We start from the raw sequence: 24,359 nt of genomic DNA on the forward strand, positions 1-24,359 counted from the left end.
TTGTTTCAAGTGCTTACAGCACACTCTAGTAACAAGATCTTGCTACTAGAATGTGTGGAAAAGTAAATAATTTTCATAGTTTTCCTACCAGGTGATGCATGACATGCTTGTAATGTTGAAAATAAAAAATTTACAAACAAGTACAATCTGTTCCTTCATTTTGAATAACCCTGTATTTAAATTTTATATTTTGTTACTGCAGAAATATAGAGATGTTGAACAGGCATCAACTGAATTTTATATGTATTATAAATTAACAAGAGCTACAACAAGACTAAAACCAACACATGCAATTCAGTGAAAGAGTAAATCCTTCAACCAAGTTTACATAAACAGTCGTGGTTCTTAAGTAATTAAACTGCGCTTTTAATGCCATAGTTGTTTCCTGCTCACAAGTCCGATTATTTTTAGAAACAGTGCATTGTAAGATAAAGGATCAGGCAACACTCTTTTAACAAATAATTAAAACATTTACATTAATATGAAACATACATGAATCAAACGACAGGGAGATTGCTTTCTCTACCCATCTAAAAAATTTTTAGCATAAAATTAGAACCCTTTTACTTCAACACTTTCAAAAACTCACTGCTTATAAATTCAACTTACTAGACTTCTAGTTCAGTCGCAAAGAGGTTAGCTAACTCTCTGTTAAGTTATTTTTTTACAAAAATCTAACATGCCAATTGACTCTTATGGATACTTTTTATTACTATTAAACTAATTCTTAATAGTCTATCTATAACATATTATAACAGGAATTGTACAAAAGTATGGAACTTACAAAGGCTCTGTATCGCACATTCAGTCAAAAGTCTTGCACAAAAAGTTCTATGGCAATTCTTTCATCTCAGATCTCGAGCTTACTCAGGAATGTCTGGCATCATTAGTATCTCATCGGGAAAAATAGCGGGCTGTGGACTGCAGTATTCGTACAGCTCCGGCAAAGGGTTGTTCTCCCATGACAAAAAGAAAAACTTCCTAGCGAAGCTGCTTCGGGTATTTACATGTTTTTCTCCTTTGGCCTGTGCTCACCGTAATGCCTGGATGACTGCCTCCTCTATCTTACTGTCTCCAATAGCTCAAACTGCTGCCTTCAATAACTGAAACTGCCGCCAACTCTCTCTTTTGACTGACAAAATGGGTTCCCTCTCTCTTCTCAGCGACCTGGAAGCCCTCTCTGGCAGTGACTGGAAGCCCCTATTGCTCGGCTCTGTCCCTTTTTATTATGCCTTCTCTGAGAACTCGCATGAAAAGCTGTAACCCCTAAGAATTCAGCATGACCCTTTCATCTTCTTTTAAGTTCAACCCGCTCTTTGTTCTCTTCCGTGCACTCTTTTGATCATAAGTTGCTTGAACCTTTCAGCCTGACTTTGGAGGTGTTTATGCGCAGAGCTTGTAAGCACTGTTTCTTACACACAAAAATTCATAAACAACCTTTCTTATGTCCTCATAGAGAGCTATTACATAATATTCCGGTGGCAAAACATTGCCTTTGTTTTTGATATTCTAAAATATTCTTGTTAAAGGAGTAAATACAGTTAATTTTCAAAGGGTTATTTACAATAATATCTGCACAAAATATACAAAGACAAACATGGTATTTTTAGGACATTCTCATGGGACTTGACCTCTGTAAAAATCAATGTAAAGTGCTTTGGTATTTTTAAGTTACATCGAATTTTACAGTAGTTCACGCATCCCACACAGATAGGACTGATAAAGAGAGCGGGGAAAGTCTATGAAAACCTACAGACTGTTTTGGACTGCCTACTATGGAGGAATGTACTTTTCATCTTAAGGGGTTTAATGCAAAAGTTGGAAAGAGTATGTGAGTTAGGCATGAGTATGGCACATTTAGTCTGGGTGAATGTAACACCCATGGTAACAGACTGTTAGAATTTGTCAATGCTAACAGATTAGTTATTACCAATACCTGATTCCAGAAATAACCATGATGGACCTATACTTGAACATCTAATACTGATATGTCAAGGATTAATTACATCCTGACTCTCCAACAGTGGAAGACAAGCATCTCTGATGTGCATACTTGTCCTGGAGCAGACTACCCTCAGTTAGTAAGAGCCGAAGTAAGACTGAGATCAGGAGCATGCCAGTAGTGTCCGGCGCCTGTGTGCAAAACTTTAGTTGGCACCCCTATGCCCCTTCATCCAATAAAAAATCACTTTATAAAAACGTATCAGTGAGTAAAAATGAAATACGAAATATATTAATTATAAGTTTATTGAACAAAAATCAGAAATTACAAAAAAAAAAAAACTGTATAAAAAACAAACATACAAGAAGGATACAAAAACAACAAAAATAATTTGGAAAAAAATACAATAAATAAATAATAAATAAATAAATAATAAAATAAATAAATAATAGTAACTTACAAGTATATAAAATAGGACATATTAAGCATTATTGGGTAAAGAAATAGTTAAATAAATATTTAAACAGAAAGAAAAATCACTTAGTAAACTGAACTTTTCTAGTTTTTTAATGAAAATTCTCGAATAATATCATGTATATACTGAATTATCTGATATATATCATTTTTAAAATTTGAAATAAATGGTTGACAGTGTAAAATTTCTTTGCATAAATAATATGCATCAACGTCTGAATGATTCTCATGTTAATTTTTGTTGTAACTTTTTACAACAAGATAATAAATATTCTTTATTTTTTGAAGTACTTAATAAATACAAAAACTGAAATGAATTTATATGTTCTTTTAATAAAGTAAATCTTTCCTGCCAAAATTGTAATGTTTGATCTATTATGCAGAGAAAAACATTACTTTAAATGAAATTTCAGGATCTACTATAATTTAATTTTCATGTTCGTAATCAAATTGTGTTGTCTTTTTACGTCACCTTGGTGGTCTACTACTACAAAATACAGATTCTGAGTCAAATTTTGCTGCAATTAATTTTGAGCTTTCTACAGTTTCTTTGAAAGTTTCATCAGACCTATAATCATTTAAAAATTGATTTAGATCATTCAATGCATCTAAAGCAAGTTGGAGATTCATAGATGAAGACTGCAGTATTTTGCTGACAAAATTCACTTTATTTAAAATATCATACCAAATCTTTGGCACCTGTGTGCGTTGCACACATTGCACATATGGCCGGCGGCGCCGCTGACTGAGATTCCAAAACCTTCCAAGTCAGTCCATCACACTAGACTGGATGTCAGATCAATCTCCGGTGGGTTCAGAGAAGAAACACCAACTCAGGTGGATGATTTTTTGGAGATTAGTGAGGAGAACCACAAAATGCATTGGGAAGGAATTAATATTATAATACAGAATACAGGCAAGAAGTATCTAGTCCCAATTAGAAGATAAAGACACCCATGGATATAAGAAATGAATGGTATCAAAAGAAGGCATTTGGAAAAACAAAGAGACAAAAGGTACTGAAGAATATAAGAGATTACACAGAGAAGTCAAAAGAGCCATCAGTCAGGACAAGGAAAAATTTTATGCTAATAAATGTGAAGAGATAGAGTTCCAGATGAGGAAGCACAATTATAAAAGGATGTTTTGTATAGTTCATGATCTGAAGCACAAGTTTAGGCCCAAACTGAATGTTATCAAAGACTGGACTGGAACAGTACTAACAGAAGAACTGGAAATCATAAACATATGGAAAGAGTACTGTGAAGAACTGTACAGCAACCCTCTCACTAGGAAAATTTTGATTTCAAACTTCAACTTAGGAATACAGTTGTAAGAGCAGTTAAACAGCTTAACAATAATAAGGCCCAAGGGAATGGAGGGTTAAGAGTGTTTCATAGATTGATAACAAGGATATGGGAGATAGGATCATGGCATAGAGAATGGAAGAATCAGTTTTCATACTACTACATAAGAAGGATTGCAAAAACTATAGAACTATTAGTTTAATATCTAATACAATCAAGATTTTAGTAAAGATCATTCTAAACAGGATTGAGACCAAGGTTGAGTCAGAGATATCTGAGGAACAGTAGGTTTTAGGAAAGGTAAGGGTACAAAGAGATCAAATCCTTTGCCTTAGATAGATCACAGAAAAGTATAAAGAATTTAGACTCCCTATGGTAATGTGTTTCATAGACTGTCAAAGCTTGACTGTGTTCAGCATATGAAACTGTGGGAAGTAATGAAAATAATGGGTCTTCATCAACATGTTATTAGGTTTACAGCTAACTTGTACAGTGAGCAAGCCAAGGTAAGAATAGGTGTCGGATTAACTGATTAGCTTCATGCTGGAAATGAATTTAGGCAGGAATGCCTACTTTCTCACCTGTTTAGTATGTATGCTGAGGAAATCATGCATGTAGCATTTGATGAACTAAACACAGATATAGGATAAGTGGTAGAATGATCGGTAATCTGAGGTATGCTGATAATAGTGTACTCCTTTGTCATGATAAGGAAGAACTAGGAAAATTCTTGAAAAAGTTAATGAGATCAGTAAGAACAGAGGCTTTAGCTCAATCCTAGCAACACAAAGATTATAATTCTCAAATAAAATATAAACAGGGAAGCTCCTGAGATACATATATCTTAATGGAGAAAGAATAGAGGAAGTCAGCAAGTTTGAGTATTAGGGATCCATTATTAATATGAAGAACTGCTGTTCAGAAAATGTCAGAAGACGATAAGGAATGGCTAAAACAACAGAAACTTGACTAAAATCTCGAAGGATGGATCTCTACAGGAACAAAGTTAGGAATTCCAGATGCAGCTGTTACAGATATGAGAGTTACGAATATAAGTTGCTCTCATATTGGAAAACCTAAAGAAATCTGATAGGAAAAGGATAGCTGCTTTTGAGATGTGGTGTTACAGAAGGCTGTTGAAGATATCATATTGTGATTAGTGTAGAAAAGGATTGGTAGAACTTTAAGCCTCCTTAAAGATACTGATAGAAGACAGTTGAAATACTTTGAACACATTGAAAAGATGGACTTCTCAAAACAGTAACAGAAGGTAAAATTCCTGGAAGGGATAGACCCTTAACAAGCTGGATGAATGGCACATCTGGAGTGACTCATCTTCAGAGAGTTGAAGCCTTTAGAAAAGCTTACAAAAAAGAACACATGTTGAGGACTGGTGTGACATATCGCCAAGCAACACAGTTATCATATAGCATCTGATGATGATTAAGGAATGATGCAGACTTCAGAACCATGGTCAGGAGAAGTGTTGTAGACCACTGTAAAGATGCCAGAAAGTAGAAGAAGAAAAAATGTCCCCCAGTCCTGTGCAACTTTTTACAATCCCACCAAGGTGGTGGTGAAGAATCTGCAAGCAGGGGGTACTAAGAATATCACAGAGGAAGGCAGACCACCATCTGGAAATTCAACCTATTTTTGAAAGAACAATAATATTTATTGTTCTTTCAACACTCAAACTATGTTTTCAGACTCCCATATTGATTTCCTGTTTCAAGAACTGCAAAATGTAAAGTTTGATGTCCTTGCTATTTGTGAAACCTGAAGAAGCTTTGAATTAACAGTAAAATGGAACAATGGCAACCAAATCTTCCTGGGAGCTTCAGATAATGCTACAAGGGTTGGAGGCGTTGTCTTCATCAAAGACGAAAAGCTAACTAAAAATTATTTCTTGCAAAATCCATTTCGAACGACTAGGAAGACTAAAATTAAAAATAGGAGAATCAGTAATAATAAAAATAAAAGTAGTCTATCCACTACTTCAACAGCTGACAAAGAAGAAATAGAAAACTTGTATGAACACCTATGAGAAACATTACTGAAGAAAAGAACATATACTATAGTGTGTGGGGATTTCAATACAAAGTTCATTACAGGATCTATTGAAAAAAAAAATACATTGGACCACTGGGGAAAGGAATGAACGAGGTGAACTCCAGACATAATTTGTCAAAACATTATGAATAGTTTTTAATAAAGAGAACTGGAAAAAAGATGGACTTGGCAATGCAGAGACAATGGAGAGACAAAAATTGAAATTGATTTCATTCTAACAAATTCAAAAGAATAGTAAAAAATGTTGAAGTCATTGGAAAAACCTACTATGATATTCATTCAGACCAGCATCCCATCAAAATACATAGAAAAAATGAAGAATGCATACGAGCACAGTCCAACCGTAAAAAATGCTCAAAACAGATAAATTCAGAATTTAGAAAAAATGTGGGAAAAAACTGACTGGAAATTAAAAAAACAACATCAATAAAGATTTAACAAAATGTAATAATTATTTATTGAACTGCAAAGAAAGAGCCTCCTATGAACTTCCTCCTGAAGACCATGGAACGCCTATCAGCAAGAACGATAGAACTAATGAAGAAAACTAAAAGATACAAGAAAAGACCGTTTAGAATATAAAATTATCTGTAAACAACCAAAGCAGAATATCAAAGATGACTACAATTTATACAGAATGACAAAATTGGTGGAAGCAGCTGAGCTCCACAGTAGCCTAAAAAAAGTAGAAAAAGAAATGTCTTAAGCAACAACTACCATAAGCCTTCATAGACAATCAAGAAAACAAGCATACAAACAGAGGTGAAATAATAAAATCATTTTATGAGAACTTTACTCATCTAAACAAGTAGTCACAGCTCCAGTACTAGATGAAAATTTGGAAATACCATCTGTCCTACCTGAAGAAGTAAAAATGGCCATCCACCAGGAAATGACAGTATAAAATCTGATGAATTAAACACGGGTGGACAACTACTCTTTAACCATGTCACCGTCAATATGGATAAAATACATCACTCCTCTCCACTTCGTATCCATCATATATTTCAATGCAATATCAATGGTATTACAATTTTAATATGCACTTCACATCCATGGCAACCTTGACATGTGTACATGTCGTGGCTGGTTGGGTGGTTAATGCTCTAGCAGAAAGATTTACTCGATATATACAATTAAGGAAAGCACCTCTGAATGGAAAACATCAAAGATCATAATTCTGTATAAAAAAGTTAATAAAGAAGACATCATTAACTACAGACCCATATGTTTATTATCACATGCATATAAAATATTCACCAGAGTCATCCTAAACAACTACAAATACAAACCTCCATCAATAAAAATAGCTACAATATTCTATTATTGGCCAGTGATGTGGTATTAATATCTCACTCCCATGAACTCTTAGAATCAATGCTGAATGACATAAGCCAAAACTGCCAAAAAATTGGATTGGAAATACATCCGGACAAAACAAGATGGATGAAGAAATGAATACTGCAAAGATTATACAATCACTTTAGAATCCCACACCAGGGAAAAAGTTGAAGATTACATCTACCTTGGACAGTCCATAAAAATGAATAATGACATATCAAATGAAATAGCAAGGAGAAAAAGAGCTGCTTGGATGGCCTTAAACAAATAAATTCAACAATTACCAACCAAAACATAGAGAAGACTAATATAACGAAGAAGACAGAGAAAACTAATATAAAGACTAGTCTTATGAGGCGTGACCTCTATGGGTGCTGTTGGCTAGCCTTAGTTGTTAAGCAGGAGGTCTAAGAATTAAAGTTTCCCAAATATTGGGAAGTTTAACCCAACCATATTTATTAAGATTAGGCTGGTTTTGTAAATCTGCTAGCGATTCTAAAAGGAGTCTTACAAGTTTGTATTTACTGCAATGGAGCACGGTAGTTTACTTTCATCTGATTCTGTGCAAGGTATCCAAGACACATTCTGCTAGACCTGACTGACCATAGTTGTGGTAGTAGATGTATTTTTTGTGTTCATCTAAGCAGATCTCCTAGTCTGACAAGTTGCAAGTACCAGACACCTTGTAAACATCTGGAACAGAAAGGAGAGGAAGTGGATCGTTAGGAGAGCAGAGAAGAGAAACAAGCTTCAAACAGGGTTTGAAAGCAGTGCAGATATTCTATTTCTTTAAAGTTCTGGCTATTTTTTCTGAAATGCCCCCAGATATATAATAATATATTTTTTTTTTAACAAAGTTTATTATCCTAATCGCATATACAAACATTTGCAAATATACAATTGAAGTATTACTATTATATTTTTGTTCACTACAAATATTCAATAATTAAAAATTATTTTTAAGTAAATATCTTATTTAAATAAGGGGCAATCATCTTGATTGTAAGGGAAGCGGAACTCCCATGGACCCCTAGCTGGATCTATCCTCTCCTTCTTCTACTTTGAGGAAGACCTACTTACTTTAATCTTTCCTATAAGGCCTTATCAGCCAACTCTTCTTACTTTATGACCCTTGTGCTATTAGAGTACTCGAGGGCCATGGGGTCTTTTCATTTTTGGCCTTACAACTATGTCCTCTCTATAAACCTTACTATATTTCTTCTATAATCTACCCTTTCCCCTTCAATATACCCTATTCCTCCTATGGGTTTAAATTCGGAAGAAGGCGAGTTCAGAAGCCTTAAGGTAGCAGCCCTACCACTGAACTATTCCATCGGCAGGCTAGTCCCCTGACATGGAGAACATAACCATACTTGTAAGCTGACAGAAAAAGATAATCGGATTGAATCTATGGGAAACGACCCTGGAATGGAAAAGGGAAAACGAAAATGGAAACAACAAAATACAATATACATAGCAAACTGGAATGTAAGAGGAATAGCATATAAAGAAATAGAATTAGACCAGTTATTAAATGAAAGAAATTTTAAAATAGCAGTAATCACTGAAACAAAAAAGAAATTAAAAGGAACTATGAGAAGTGAAAATTTTAATGTGATATACAGTGGAGTTGACAGAGACCAAAGAGCACAAGCAGGAGTCATGATTTGGATTCATAACTCCCTTTCCAAACAGTTAAAACATTATAAATTATGGAATGAAAGAATAACAGAAGCTAGAATAAAAATAGATAGAGGCTATTTAACAATAATTGGTTTATATGCCCCAGAAGAAGGAAGAGAGCAGGATAATATTGATTTTTATAATCAGCTACAAAACATATATAATAAAATAAATAAAAATGATTACATAATTTTAGCAGGAGAGTTAAATGCAAGAATTGGAAACACGAAAATTAATAATAATATAGGAATACATGGAGAACACACTCTAAACAGAAATGGTAAAAAATTGATCGACTTTGTAGTTTATAATAACCTAAAAATAATGAATTCCTTCAATAAACATAAAGACATACATAAATATACTTGGGCAGCAAGAGGATAGAAATCAATATTAGATTACTTCATATTAAATGAAAAGACATCAAAATTTTCAATAGATGATAGAGTTCACAGAGGATATGAAATAAGCAGTGACTACTTCCTTGTTAAAATAAAATTAAGATTACCACCTAAATGGCTACAAGTAACAAGAACAGAAAGAAAAATTGAAACATTTGTTTATAAAACTAGACTATTGAATGACACAAATGTACAATGGCTATATGAACAAAGAATTAACCAGTATCTAGATAAAATAAAACAAAATGAAGAAATAGAAATAGAATGGCTTAATATAAAAACGATACTAAATGCAGCAGCAAATGAAAGCTTAGGAAAGACCAAAAAATTCAATAAAAGAAAAAACTGAAGATCTGAGATGATACAATCAAAGAAATAATCAAAAAGAAAAAAGAAGCCTATCACAAATGGTTAAGCAGTAAAAGATTAGAAGATGAAATAGAATATAAAAGAATAAGAGCCATAGCTAAAAAAGAAGTCAGAAAAAGACATAGAGAATCATGGAATAAATTTGTTTCTAATTTAGAACATGATTTATATAAAATAAGACCCAATGTATATAAGATTTTGAAACACCTAAATGCAGATACCAAAGAAAACATAAAATTAAACACTGAATTGAAATTAGAAGAATTTCTAAATTACTACACAGAACTGTGGACAGACAAATATTTTAAAAAAGACAACTGGCAAACAATTAACGAAAATGAAAAGGAAATAACTGAAGAAGAATTAGAAATCGGCCTGAAAGAAACAAGAAACGGAAAATCACCTCGAGAAGATAAGCTAGATTCAGAACTATATAAATACGCAGGAACAAGATTCAAAGGAAGACTCTTATTATTTTTAAATAAAATTTACTCAACTGGTATCCCCCCCCCCCAATAGAATGGAAAAAAGCAATTGTGATTACTATCTTTAAGAAAAGTAATAGAGATGACCCTAAAAACTATAGAGGTATCAGTATACTAAATTCATGTTACAAAATATACAGCAGAATCTTAAATAACAAACTAATGAAATATTCCGAAACCTTTATTCTAGAGGTACAAAATGGATTTAGAAAAGGACGATCATGTATAGACCCAGCCTTCTGCCTAAAATTAATAATAGAGAAAAGAAGAGAATATAATTTAGAAACACATATTGCATTTATTGACTCTGAAAAAGCATTTGACAAAGTTAAAAGAAACATATTATTTAACATATTAAAAGAAAGACAAATACCAAATAATATCCTAAAAGCTGTCACAAGTATATATGAAAATAATCAAATACAAATAAGATTAAATCATGAGCTATCATATACAAGAGAGATAAACCAAGGGGTCCGACAGGGATGTCCCCTCTCAGCAACTCTTTTTAATATCTACTTAAATGAAATAATAATAAAATGAAGTAAAAATTTACATCAAGGAATTAAACTTTCACCTACAGTTAACTTAAACACTCTCCTCTTTGCAGACGACCAAATAATAATTACAAATTCTGAAGATAAACTACAGAAAGCTATTTTAGATCTAAATGAAATATCCAAAGATTATGGTATGATAATATCAACGGAAAAATCAAAAACTATGGCCTTTAAAGAACAAGATCCAGCAAGAACTAAAATAGTATTAGATAACAAGATCTTAGAACAGGTGAATTCATTTAACTACCTAGGATGTATGATCACTTATGAAAATGAAAAAGATATAAACATAAAAATTGCAAAATATTTAAAAATAACAGGAGTAATTAACTCTATATTTAAACCAAACCTAGTTCAAAAACAAACCAGGCTAAAAGTATACAATACATTAGCCCTACCGGTCTTAATGTATGGAAGCGAAATCTGGACAATAAAACAAAAAGACAAACAAAGATTAACAACAGCAGAAATGAAGTTTATGAGAAAAACTGCAAAGTATACCCTATTTGATCACAAAAGAAACGAAGATATTATGAAAGAATTAAACCAAGAACCAGTAATTGAAAAAATTAAAAAATATAAACATAGATGGATGGAACACGTTCAAAGAATGAAAAACAGAAAGATTACCAAAACAAGCCTTAAAGTACAAGCCATTAGGAAAAAGAAAACCAGGACGTCCTCTTAAATGATTCAACAATGACTTCTAAGGCCGGAACAGGCCATACTAGGCCTAAATCCTTGATACGTATGATGATGACGATGATCTTATTTAAATACATAAATAATAATACTGACAATGTATTTTACAATCATTTCATATACATATTTACAATGATTCATTTAATGTGTTGAGAGAGAGAGAGAGAGAGAATTTTTCTATTAACGATATTGGTTGTGGAATAATTTTATATACATATAGATAATTTTTTTCTGCATTTTATTATTTACATTTATATTTCAATCTGCATTTCATTTAATTCACAAATTATATTTACAGTTTCTTTTTTGTTATAAGTAGGGAATGCTGAATGGATTCATTTTACTTTTAATATTGCTGTTTTTTTGAATCAGTAGTATTAATAATATATTTTTTTTTCAATTTCAGTTTATTTTGATTTACAATTTACATTGTCAGTTTCTTTTCTGTTAACATGCAACAGAAATGCATTCATTTCACTTTTTCATAATGCCATTTTTAAATCAATAATAATGCTTGTTTGTTGGGGTGGCATTTCTGCTTTCTTCCTCGAAACTTCAGCAGAGCTTATCTGAGGAAGATAATAGATGGCAGTGGTTTCGTGGTTTTGTTTCCATATCCGCCACAAGCTAGTAGATTTAACTGTTTATATGTATGTGCTTGGAAACTTATATATGAAGATATATGTATACATACATATATACATATTTTTTTCTGGTTAACATGTAGAGGCGAATACATGCACCCATTGACAACCACTACTTGCACACGGTTTAACTTTTTTGCAAGGAGGAGTTGGATATGCTGTTTGTGTCCTTGTTATGATGTTTGAGAAGGGTTTGTTATAGGTTTGTTTATGTGTCCATGTGTGTGTGTGTGTGTGTGAGAGAGAGAGAGAGAAATTTCTGTCTAATTTTCAGTCTCGCTATAATATTTATATAGCACCTGTTTCAGCTCTCTGTAGATCCCTAGGTTTCTGTCATCGAATGGCAGTTTGTTTATCATGTCAGGTATGTGGAAATTTTGGGTGGCTTTTCCATAGTGATTATTATACTTATATGTTATGTAGTTTGTTGAATGTGGGCTTGTTATTTGATATGTTGTTCTGGTTACTCTGTAGGTTCGAATGAAATAATGTTTTAGCATGGCTGTGTAGTGGTATAAGTGTTTCATCTTAAATATTTTGTGGTCTGTCTTTGCTATCCATATAAGTGTGGGCTGTTCTTTTTATTCTCAGAATATTAGTTTTAACATTTTATTTTGTGATTGTAATCTGTTAAGTTTGTAGACTGCACAGAATGTATGTGATGTAATTGCATATAATAAAACGTTTTCACATAATGCTTTTTGGATTAGTATTTTTGTGTATCAGAGCAATGTCTTTTAACTGATATAGTTTGCTTGCTATTATCCTGAGTCTGTTGTGAAGATAATTTGTATGGCTATTCCAACTTTGATCAGCACTGAAGTGAAGTCCGTGTGTGCGTTTTCACCGCAGGTGAAAATGTGTTGTTTTCACCTGTGTGATGTTTGTGGTTGTAGGATCAGCACTTTGTGTATAGGAGGATGGATGTCAGATAGTGAGATAATTAGTTTCTATTGGTAGGGTCTGGGGGTTTTTGAATATCATTAGCTTTGTTTTTTTCAGGGTTTATATATATATTCCGTTTTCAGTTAGCCAGTTAGTGATTTGATTGACGTCACGTTGCATATTTGTGTAGGCGATATTTGCATTGCTGGGAATAGATATTATGAGCATTGGAAGATTTTACTTTTTAGGGGAAGTTGGTTCTATCTCCCATTCTGTTTAACATATATATGTTAAACAGAATGGGAGATAGAACAGCTCCTTTTGGTACTCCACAGGTTACTGGTACCTCTTCGCTGCGCACTGATCCGATAATGTGATGTGCTTTCTGTTTTTCATATATGCTTTGAATCACAGGAGTAGACGCTCTCCGATTCCAATATGTGTTAGTTTGTTCAACAAGGTTTTGTGTTAGTGTGTCAAACACTTTTGTTAGGTCAATAAAAACGACTAATGTGTTAGCGTGTCAAACACTTCTGTTAGGTCAATAAAAATGACTAATGCTATTCTGTTTTTATCTAATGCAGCATTTATTAGGTCTGTGAAATCTTCCAGGAGTGTTGCTATTCCTTTATTTTTTTTTAAAGCCATATTGTGTTTTGTGAATGATTTGGAATTTTTCAATGTATGTAGAGAGTTTGCAATACACAATGTGCTCCATGATTTGGTTGATTACAGACAATGTGGTGATGGATCTGTAATTATTTATGTTTCTTTTTCCATGTTTATGTATGGAAATGATTAATATGCAGTCTTTAGTGTTTCAGGTATGTGCCCAGTTTCAAGGATTTTATTTAACAATTTTAGTATAACTGGACATAGATTGGTTGAGTGTTTTTTTGATGTCTTTTGGTCTCATTCCATCTATTCCTGGTTCTTTCTTAGGATTAATTTATTGAATTGCAAGTGACAGTTCTTCTTTTGTTACTGTGGGAAACTACACTGACTAGGATGCTCGAGGTCCTAGTGAAGAATATTTCCTTGTGTGAGGAGAAAATGTTTCCTGTAGTTTTTGGACTGAGATTTGAACTTTTCTTTAAAGTTCTGACTATTCTTTCTGGAGTGTCCCAGATATATAATAATACTTTAATAAGATTTTTTGTCCGAGTGGTTAGCCGAGTGGCTATGCGCTTCGCAATCATATGCCTGGAAAAAGGAGTGTCCTGGGCTTGATTCCCGTCAGCGATGTGAAGAGCTTAAGGATCTTTCTCAGACATAGACAAGTTAGCCAGTCTTGGGCATGGACTGCAGGGTTTTTCCTCCTGCAAGCAGGCAAACCAGCCCCATTATTTTTTTAGAAGATTTTTTTTGGCATTGTAACTATTAGACAGGAAGGTTTAGCAAATAGAAGCAAGTTCTGCTGTAAAGGGAAGTTTGGGGTGGAACACAAGTATGAGGTTCTGTTGCCACCATACTGTTGAGAAGGATGATGATGGAAAAGTTTATGTATGTATCTACCAGTGTGGATGGGTATTTGTAAATTGCGACAGAAAGGGTACCATTAGGCAGATGTGCGAGTATTAAAAAAAAAGCAAGCTGTTTGTTATTTATCTTCTTTTTCAATAGTGAACTGGATTCTAGGGTATTGACTGTTGAGGTGGAGGAGGAAAGAGTCCGATGCCCTGAGCCATGTGACCAAATAGAGGACACATCATCAATATATCTTAACCAAACAGAAAGTTTGAGAGTGGCAGTATCAAGAGTATGTTTTTCAAAATGCTCCATGTAGAAACTGCTCGGAGAAGAAGAGAGTCCATGGAAGTCCCTTCTATCTGTTTTATATGAGGTGCCCTTCCAAAAGAAGTAACCAGTATGGATAGCAAAATTAAAGAGATCAATAATGTCATGTTAAGTAGAGAAAGCATTTTTCAGTAAATTTAGTGTCAGCAAGGAGAATATTTGTGAATAAGGAGGTAACATCAAAGTTGATTGTGATATCATTTGGATTAAGGATTTGAAATGTATCAAATTTTTATATAAGAAATGTGGCCAGTAAGTGGAATTAAAGATTTAGTCAATTGTTTGGCTAATTTAAAGGATGGGGAGTTAGTAGCATTACCATGGGATGAGGAAGGTGATTGAGTTTATGAATTGAGGGGGTATGTATGTGTGTATATATATCAGGAAATTGACGAAGATAATTTTTGTTAGCTAATTATTATCTCCAGATGTGTGTTTTCTCTGCTGCACATCAACAAGAGTGATAATCAACATCTAAGCAACCGTACTAGATTAATGAGTATGATAGTACTAGGGCAAACCAGTAAAATAATGGGAATTCACCAATAACCAAGCCTTAAAACAATATTTCATTGCCGAGTAGTTAACACATAGCTCAGGATTTACTACACAGAAGAAATAAAAACATAATTGTTAAAGAAATTTGCCTATAAAAAATTTAAAATTTTCCAACAGAAAAGAAAGTGAGGACAAAACCCAGTATACGAAAGAGTTATCAGAGGTCAAGGTCTCAAATTTTAAGATATTGTCATCTACATATATCCCATATTTACAGTTATTCTGGTTAAAGGTATTAATAGCAAGATAATAACAATGTATCTTGCTGACATATTGTTATATTGCTGATATATTGATATCTTGCTTAATAGACAGATAGTAACAATAAACAATTAATTTAATATCTAGTTTTTAAACTAAGCAACATTTTCAGGAATTTTAAACATTATTTATCTAGTTTTTAAACTAATTTAAATTAAAAATACATAATCACCTTCCTCCTGTATAGATCGCTCATACCAATCCATTGCTTGACATTCTATAGAAAATTCTTCTTGTGATATCTAACACAGGAAATAAAAAAATAAGTTTCTATAATTAATAAATAAATTATCTCAAATAAGCTGCAACATACAAAATCAAATTCTAAAACTGTAATTTATTATTATGCAATAATAATTTAGTGCACTGAATAACAAAAACAAAGTAAATGGAAAGAACTTATCAAAATTAAAAATTCAGAAACATTTATTTTATATTTTTAAATTAATATTGGGAGAAAAAAAATGAAAGAAATGTATAAAAGTAAAAACAATTTAATAAATTAATGACTAGGTTCATACATCATTACCATGTAATTCTTCAGATAGATACAAGAAACACAAATATAAAGAGGTATTAACAAGGTGATTTCTAAATAACCAACCATCATTTTTCTTTTAATACATGCAACAGATGTGAGTGTAGGAACGAGATATAATGAGCATGGATCATTGTCACAGGATATTGCATACTCAATCTCATAGCCTAATTCATTAATACATATATCTTATGTATGCCACCCAGAGTTGATTTAATATTAAGCTGTGGATTTTATTTATTTTATTTAACCTCTCTAGAAATTCTGTTCTAGTGCCCTTCCAATGCTAATTTTATATCATATGCATATGAAGTAAGGGTATATATATATACAGTACTGATCTACAGCAGATGCTCTCTCCCTCGCATTTCATACATACAGTAGTAATTTCTTGTGATGATTAACCTTGTGGATTTTTTTTTTTTTTTTTTGTACCATTCACATAGCTTAATTACACCAAATAAACTCCTTTTACTGCACCAGAGATAGGATCACACACATTATTATGCGGTATTTCCATGTAGTCTGGAGAATCATCATGGGAGGCCCACACTAACGTTTATACATACAAACCTATGATATCTCTCCTTAAATTCATTTACTGTCAGAGCACTCACAACTAATTACAGCAATTCATTTCACTCGTTTACCACTCACCACACAAAATATCTAGTCTGCACACCTTTACTATTCCACACTCTAACACAACTTCTAGGGTTAACCCTCGTTCTCTATTTGTCACATATTGAAACATTTCTTTCGTGTCAATCGTACAGAATCCCTTTCCTATAATCTCCCCATCTTGTCTGACTATCAACCGAACTATGCAACCTTCAACCAATTCTCACAGGGAGCATTTCACAGACCTGTCACCAGCTTGGTCACTCATCTCCAAATCCTCTCTACCACCTCCTGATCTGCAAGAAACCCAGGTGACCAGATCAGTGGTCACAACAGTCAAAAGGTGGCCGAATTATATTCTTACTAGAGGGGGGGGGGCTATGATCTCCTGGCGCCCAACCGTGTTCCGGACTGGTAGGCCAGTTCTTCTTGAATTCTGAAGACTCGAAAGGGGTATTCCGCCCTCCTGGAACCTAGGGTAACCCCTGAGTGTCGAGTCTTCAAAAGGGGCGGCTCACCCCCTGGCGCCCAACCCCCGAGTTCCGGACTGCTAGGCCAGTTCTCCTTGAATTCTGACGACTTGACACTCAGGGTGGCCCGAGTTTCAAAACACGACATACAGACGTGACATAAAAAGGCTTATCATTTTATATATATAGAGTAGATAAAGAATAATAACTTCTCTATCTTTACTTATCATATTTTTTGACATCCAAGTAATTCTTTGTGCTATAGCTATTTTTGCAATATGCTCTATCCAACTTCAGTCAAATATCCTTAGCCTCATCAATTTTGCACAATCTAATACTATCAATGTGACACAATATGCAACTTTTTCAACTACAAGTGAATAATCTTACATTTTGCAATATTAAATTGACAATCATTATTCTTTGCCCACAATGTAATGTACACTAATAGAATGTAGACTATGATTTACGTTGTGGCCGGAACTTTCAGGTAGTTCCCAAGGCAAACAAAGAAATCTTTCACAAATCATTATGTTGGAGGTTAAATGGATTTTTACAACACTCAAAAAGAATTAAATTAGAATTTAATACTTCCTATATTTCGTCCTAGTCACTAGGACATCTACGGGGATTACAAAAACAATTAATGTAACATGCACACAAAAACTTACAATACTAAGTCCAATCACGTGGGTGACACTAAAGTCCTATCTAGGTGGTCATCACCAGAGGTCCCACCTTACATTCCAGGCCACCTACTACCGCCCTTAGAGGGCGCTCCACCTAGATAGGACTTTAGTGTCACCCACGTGGTTGGGTTTAGTATTGTAAGTTTTTGTGTACATGTTACATTAATTGTTTTTGTAATCCCCGTAGATGTCCTAGTGACTAGGACGAAATATAGGAAGTATTAAATTCTAATTTAATTCTTTTTGAGTGTTGTAAAAAATCCATTAAACCTCCAACATAATGTCCTCACAGCACTTAAGCCTCTACACAAGAACTTTCACAAATCATTTGAGCACTTAGCAACAAGGAGCTACAAAAATTGCCCAATGACATACAGTCTATAATTTTTTAATATCAGATCACATAGAGCAGTGCTTCCCAAACTTATGGATGCCAAGGTCCCCTTTGGAAATATTAAAATATTTCACGGCCCCCATAAAAAAAAAATCGTAATACAGATATATATTATTATAATATTTATTGTATTTACATTCAATACAATTTATATTCAAGATTGTTCATTTGTAATCTTATTTGTGCTTCTTATCAATACCTTTGAAATTAAACTTATATGACTAAGCATATATTTACTAATATTCATTAAGCACCGAAATACGCAGGAAGTTTTTTGTGAATCAACACCAATGTGCGATTTTTTCCATTAAAATATAAAAAAGAACAAAAAAGAAATAATAAAAATTAAATACGTTTCTTTTAAGATAAAAAAAAATCTACCTAGTCTTAAAACATTTTAAATTTGTTTTCATTATTTCATGGTCCCCCTCGACAAAACTTATACCCCCAAGGGGCCACAGCCCACAGTTTGGGAAGCGCTGACATAGAGGATGGCTAAATCAGATTTTCACTTTACGACAAATAGTTGAGAAATCAGAGGAATATCACAAAGATCTGTATTTAAGTTCTGTAGATCTGGAAAAGGCATATGACAAGGTGCCTAGAGAAAAGCTTTTCAAAACACTACAATTTTATGAGATAAATGGAACATTATACAGAGTCTATATTTAAAGTGTAAATCAGCAGTTAGAATTTAAGTAAATACAGGAGGATAGCTTAATATAAAATAAGGAACAAGACAAGGATGCACATTATGAAAGAAAGTGGCATTAGGCCTGATATTGGAATTGGAAAAGTCACTCTTAGCTTTATGCAAATAATGTTGTACTAATAAACACATCTAGTGAAAGTCTCCAAGATTCTCTAACCAAATTGAATAACAGCTTAATAAATTTGGCATGAAAATCAGCCATAAAAAGACAAAAACTAAGAAAATAGACAGAAACGTTGAACACATCAACTGCATTCTGAATGGACAGCCTATAGAACAAGTAAAATATTTCAGCTATTTAGGCATAGTTTTTAGTGAAGATGGCAGGTTAAATCTGAAATAGACAACAGAATAAGCAAAGCTGGTATGGTGGGCAGCCAAAACACCAAACTAGCAATATACAAGAGCGTGTTCAAACAAGTTTTAAGTTATTGATCTGAGAGTTGGGTTAGAAATCAAAGACTCAAAGGTCAGAGACCACAAATATAGGGGTTCTGAGAAAAATTAGGGGCGTGAACACATGGCATGAAATGCAGAATCATATTAAAAATGAAGATATTAGAAAGGAACTGACATCGTTAGCATTCAAGAATGTGTCAGCAGAGCTAATCTAAGATAGTATGGCCACTAAAACAGAATGGGTGAGGAAAGGTTTGCAAAATAGATGTTCGATGCCAAGATGGAAGGAAACAGACACAAGGGAAGGAGGATTGATTTAGTCAGAAGTGCCACAGAAGCACGAAATGTTCATCATCATCATCTTCCTTATACCCTCTTTTACCTTGTGGTGTCGAGGGTCCATTGATCATCGGACCTCACTCCGTTTACAGGATAAGGTGGTCAGCCTTATGCCCCGGTGTATCCTACGGCCTGTAGTGTTGAGTTCTCAAGGCCAGTTTGCCTGCTTTGCGGGATGAAAAACCCCAAAATAAACTGGGGAAAAAACCCTGCTGTCCATGCCCAAGACTGGCTAACTTGGCTATGGCTGAGGAAGATCCTTCAGCTCCTCACGTCACCGACGGGAATCGAACCTAGGACACTCCTTCCCCAGGCATATGGTTGCGAAGCGCATAGCCACTAGGCTAACCGCGCGGACCGAAATGTTAGCTATGACAATATTGGCGTTCTCATAAGTAATAGACTAATTTGGAGGAAACTTGCTGACAGGAGTTTAATAATAATGTAAACTTAATTATGTAGTCTCAGGGCTCCCACGGGCTACGAAGCGTGTCCTCTAGGTGGCAGATGGGGGACCCTGACTACCATCTGTTGGTTATCAGGGCAGCTCCGAATATATTGAATAAAGAGCAGTAGAACAGTGGTTTTGGGACTGGCAATCCCATGTGAAAATATTGCCATTCACCAACCCACGCTCGGCCAGCGTGGTGAATTTATGGTCTAACCTTCCAAGATGAATCAAACAGAAATAAAATGGCCCTCATTTCCCAGAGGGTGCTAAGACTCCCCAGGTATCCAGATCATGCTTCCATCGGAAACTAGACCTTGGAACTTTTAAACTGTAGGACTCTGAGTAGTGAAGAATGGCTAACTGAAGAGCTAAAGCAACTAAAATGGGACATTCTCAGACTGTATGAAGTTAGATGTAATGGTGAAGAAATTCTTCAATTAAAAAATGGAGACATACTATATTATAGAAGCCAAGATAAGGAAAGAATCAGTGGAGGTGGTGTAAAAGTTCGATGCAGAAGAAATTTTCGTCCGGCTAGCACATCGACCTTTTACTGAAGGTCAAACCTAGAGAATGTGTAAATATGCTTATTGTATTATCTCTAAAATGTTGTTTATAGAATATGTACAACCCAACAAGAATTAGTTTACTCCTTTCAAAAACAAAGCATGTAAAATTGAAAATGCCAACGGCAATACGAGCAGTCGGGAAGCCGTTTGATTCCTGTCTGCATAGTCAGTCGCAGGTAGCCTTCAAGGTCAGAGCAGAAAGGAACAAGTGAAATCAAATAAGAGTTCCGCAGGCCGACAGAATGGGATTAAGAACATAAGAGAGGATAGCGGCGAAAGTTCCAGAATCCACTATCGGATTAGTAACATGAAAGGAGATAGCGGCGAAAGTTCGAGAAACCAGATATCACGTGATATTGTGAGGGGGATCCAAAACTGAACCCAAGGCATGAAATATGAGGGAGATATAAATGAGGAATTGGGGAGTGATAGGACATGACACCCAGAGAGATAGTCACCTAGTAAGTGAACCAGGAGGAGTTGCTACCCAGATGCGGAGAGAATCTGATGGAAGGAATCCAGAGGTCAATCTGCCATCAAGCCGTTCAAGTCTAAAAGCACAAATGTCCTGAGACAAACAAGGAGGGAGAATGAAATGTCCAGATGCTATTCTGCTCCTACAGAGTCTGTGAAAAGCCGATGATTGTAATCTCGCCCGAGTTTCCACACCGGAAAGTTGTCCCTCGCACCCCGCTTGCTGACCCGACAAAGTCGCTGGTACTCTGTGAACTTCGAGGTTAAGGATCCTAAAGCCCGGAGCGAAAATATAGAAACATAAGATGCCGTGACTGATAGAAATAGCCAATGCATCAATAGAAGAACATTTCATGTGAGTGTGATATCATTCGTTATAAGTTACGTGTGCTGTAAGAAAGATATAATAACTGAATGTTGAGATTTATAGGATAGGATAGCCAGAGAATAATTAATGTGTTCGTTGTCATAGAAATTAATAGTTATGTGTAGAGCAGAGTATAGCTAATTCCTGAAGAGTTACATGGGTTTTAAGAGTGATCTGTAACTTGTAAATAGTTAAGTCCGTGTTTTGATATAATTGATAAATTAATGTATAAGTTCTGATAATATAGATGCAGTTTAAACTAAGGTACTAAAATTCATGTAATAAATTAAGTAACATAAGATAATTGAGTGACTGGAAAGGATTGACATGTATTTTAATGAATCAGGGTATTTGCTATTAATATCTTGTTATTGTTGTGATACCAGAGGATTTGACATGTGAGATATTAGCTTAGAAAAGTTTTATCAATTAACGGAATAATCAGAAGGATGTTTGGTCGAAAGGTCAAAAATTTTAAAACCACTGAATATTTTTGTTGCCTTTCGACTGTTTAGAAAAATCTCCACCTTTCTCGCTTCTCCAAAGGACAAGCTTCCACATCTTAATCATCCAGGTGTCTACCAGATTCCATGCTCTTGTGGATTATGTTATTTCGGACAAACGGGAAGATCTGCCTCCATTCGGCTAGAAGAACACCAATCTTATATTGAATACTTTAAACCTGAAAAGTCTGGACTTGCAGAACATGCCATCTTCACTAGACACAGAGTTCATTGGAGAAAGACAAGAGTTCTTCACAAAAGTCAGTTTCTCATGGAACGCCTTTATAAAGAAGCATGTGAAACTCTACTTCATTCTCCTAACTTAAACAGATCCGACGGCTTACGTCTATCCCCTTTATGGGAGATAGTACTTTACAAATCAGCTAATCTTTCCTAACTTTTTATTGTATTAATTTTTTTTTTTTTTTTTTTTTTTTTTTTAGGAAAGTTATTGACCTTTTTAGTTATCTTACACCAGCTACTCAGGTGGCGCTTTTTGGAATTGTCAGTTAGTGTTTAATTTTGTGCTCAATTGTACTGAAGATGCCTGTGACACACAGGCGAAAATTATACTATTAAATAATATTTCTACGTGAGTTTTTCCGTTATTTATTATGTATAGTTATGTCTACTCACGGTTTACCTCTTTTAAAACTTAGTTATCAAGAATAAAAATGTGATAATACAGGTTGAAAGGTTGATAAGAACTGTTATTATGAATCAAGAGGAATACAACAAAAGAATGCAAAGTGTATAAGATGACAATTCTGCTTATCAAATCACAATTAAAGATCCCACTCTGTCTCAAAAGAAAAAAGTTCATAAATTATTGAAAAAAGTTACTTCTTGGCCCAATAAAACCACAAACAATCTGTTCATGTTCAACTGCTCCACATTTATGGGACATCTAAAATCCATAATCCATAAATCCAATACTCTTTGCCCTATATAGTTGAGAGTATGACAGTCCCACTTATAAACTTGTTCAACAGTTAGCTAAGTCAGTTGTTCCTTTTATAATTCCTCTGCTTTTAGAAAAATTTATGTTCATTCTAAATCGCTAAAAAAAATCGCATCCTTAAAAATTTAGATATAATGGTTAGTTCTGGTGTCACCTTCTTATTTACTAATGTATGACTAACAGACACTTCTGACCACCCTACCCCACTATTTTCGAATTATTCAACTTTGTTATGTATGTGGGTTACGTTACTTGGCAGAAAAAATCTACAAACAAATTAATGGTGAAATAACAGATTCTTAGCAACCCCTCATGGCCAATCTTTACAGAGAAGTTTGAGACCAAAGCACTTAGCACTACTACTTTCAGATCTCTAGTATGACTACTATGTAGATGACATTTTTGTTATTTGGACCAATGGGCAAGTCACTTTGGATTCCTTCATAACCCACTTTAACAACTGATACCATAAAATTCACTTCATGTTAGAAAAAAGAATCAAATAACTTCTGCCTTTTCTTGGCATATTAGTCACTAGCCTTTCAGATGGTTCACTATATTTTTCTATTTATAGAAAGCCAACACATGTTGAAAGGTATCTGCATAAACAATCACATCATCATCCAGCACAACAGTATGGAATCCTCAAAATACTAACAGGGCCAGGGCTATTTTTTCTAGTGAGGCAGTCCTCAACATAGAACTTAACTTCACCATACTTTTTTTTGGCAATAGATACATCTAGAAAACAGAAAAATATTACTGCCCCCCCCCCCCAAATAAATAAGCACCACTATTCCATATATCAGGGATACATCTGAAAAGAAAGACAGCCAAAGTAAATGAAATGTAAGATTCGCACAAAATGCATCAAATGTCAAATCAAATCAAAAACTCTGATCTGCTCTCTTAAAAACAAACTTCATCCTATAGTGCATCCTGGAGTGTCCTGTGATTGTAACTACTATGGCCAGACAGGAAACTGTGTTAACATTTGCCTCAGAGAACATGTGAAATACATTCACTACATTCATTATGACAAGTCAAGACTGGAAAACCATGCTTTGGACATCCCTTCACACTGAATTACATGGAGGAAAACCAATATGCCACATAGAAGCTTTTACAGGTCAGAGAGAGACTATTTTTGGAGTCAGCAATAGCTATGAAGCATTCTCCTAACCTTAACAGGTATAGCTAAGTGAACACTTTAATGCTATTACATAGCATTCATGTGTTCACTAAGAGCAATATTAATAAAAATTCACACACACAGATAGACAAGAAGTTGCATGACCTATAGCACATCAGTGTCATGTGTGGTTAACACGATACTGACTATTAAGTTAATACTGAGTTACCTTAGATTGTTAATAATCTGTTTAAAGGAAAG

The 24,359-nt window shown here is 34.3% G+C and overlaps 1 protein-coding gene across 2 annotated transcripts in view; it reads right to left on the reverse strand.

Annotated features, from left to right (window-relative positions):
* ssp3 (SCAPER domain-containing protein short spindle 3) overlaps positions 1 to 24,359 on the reverse strand; it is a 460,137-nt gene that overhangs the window by 297,978 nt on the left and 137,800 nt on the right. For both annotated transcript variants that reach the window (XM_090403385.1, XM_090403386.1), the window contains one exon: positions 15,652 to 15,721. In XM_090403385.1, coding sequence (XP_090259511.1) covers positions 15,652 to 15,721 — 70 coding nt within the window. The remainder of the gene's footprint in view (positions 1 to 15,651; positions 15,722 to 24,359) is intronic.

This window comes from Typopeltis vanoorti, chromosome 14 (assembly GCF_054136105.1).
Source record: "Typopeltis vanoorti isolate ZY-2024b chromosome 14, IOZ_Tvanoo_1.0, whole genome shotgun sequence".
NCBI classification, from domain to species: domain Eukaryota; kingdom Metazoa; phylum Arthropoda; class Arachnida; order Uropygi; family Thelyphonidae; genus Typopeltis; species Typopeltis vanoorti.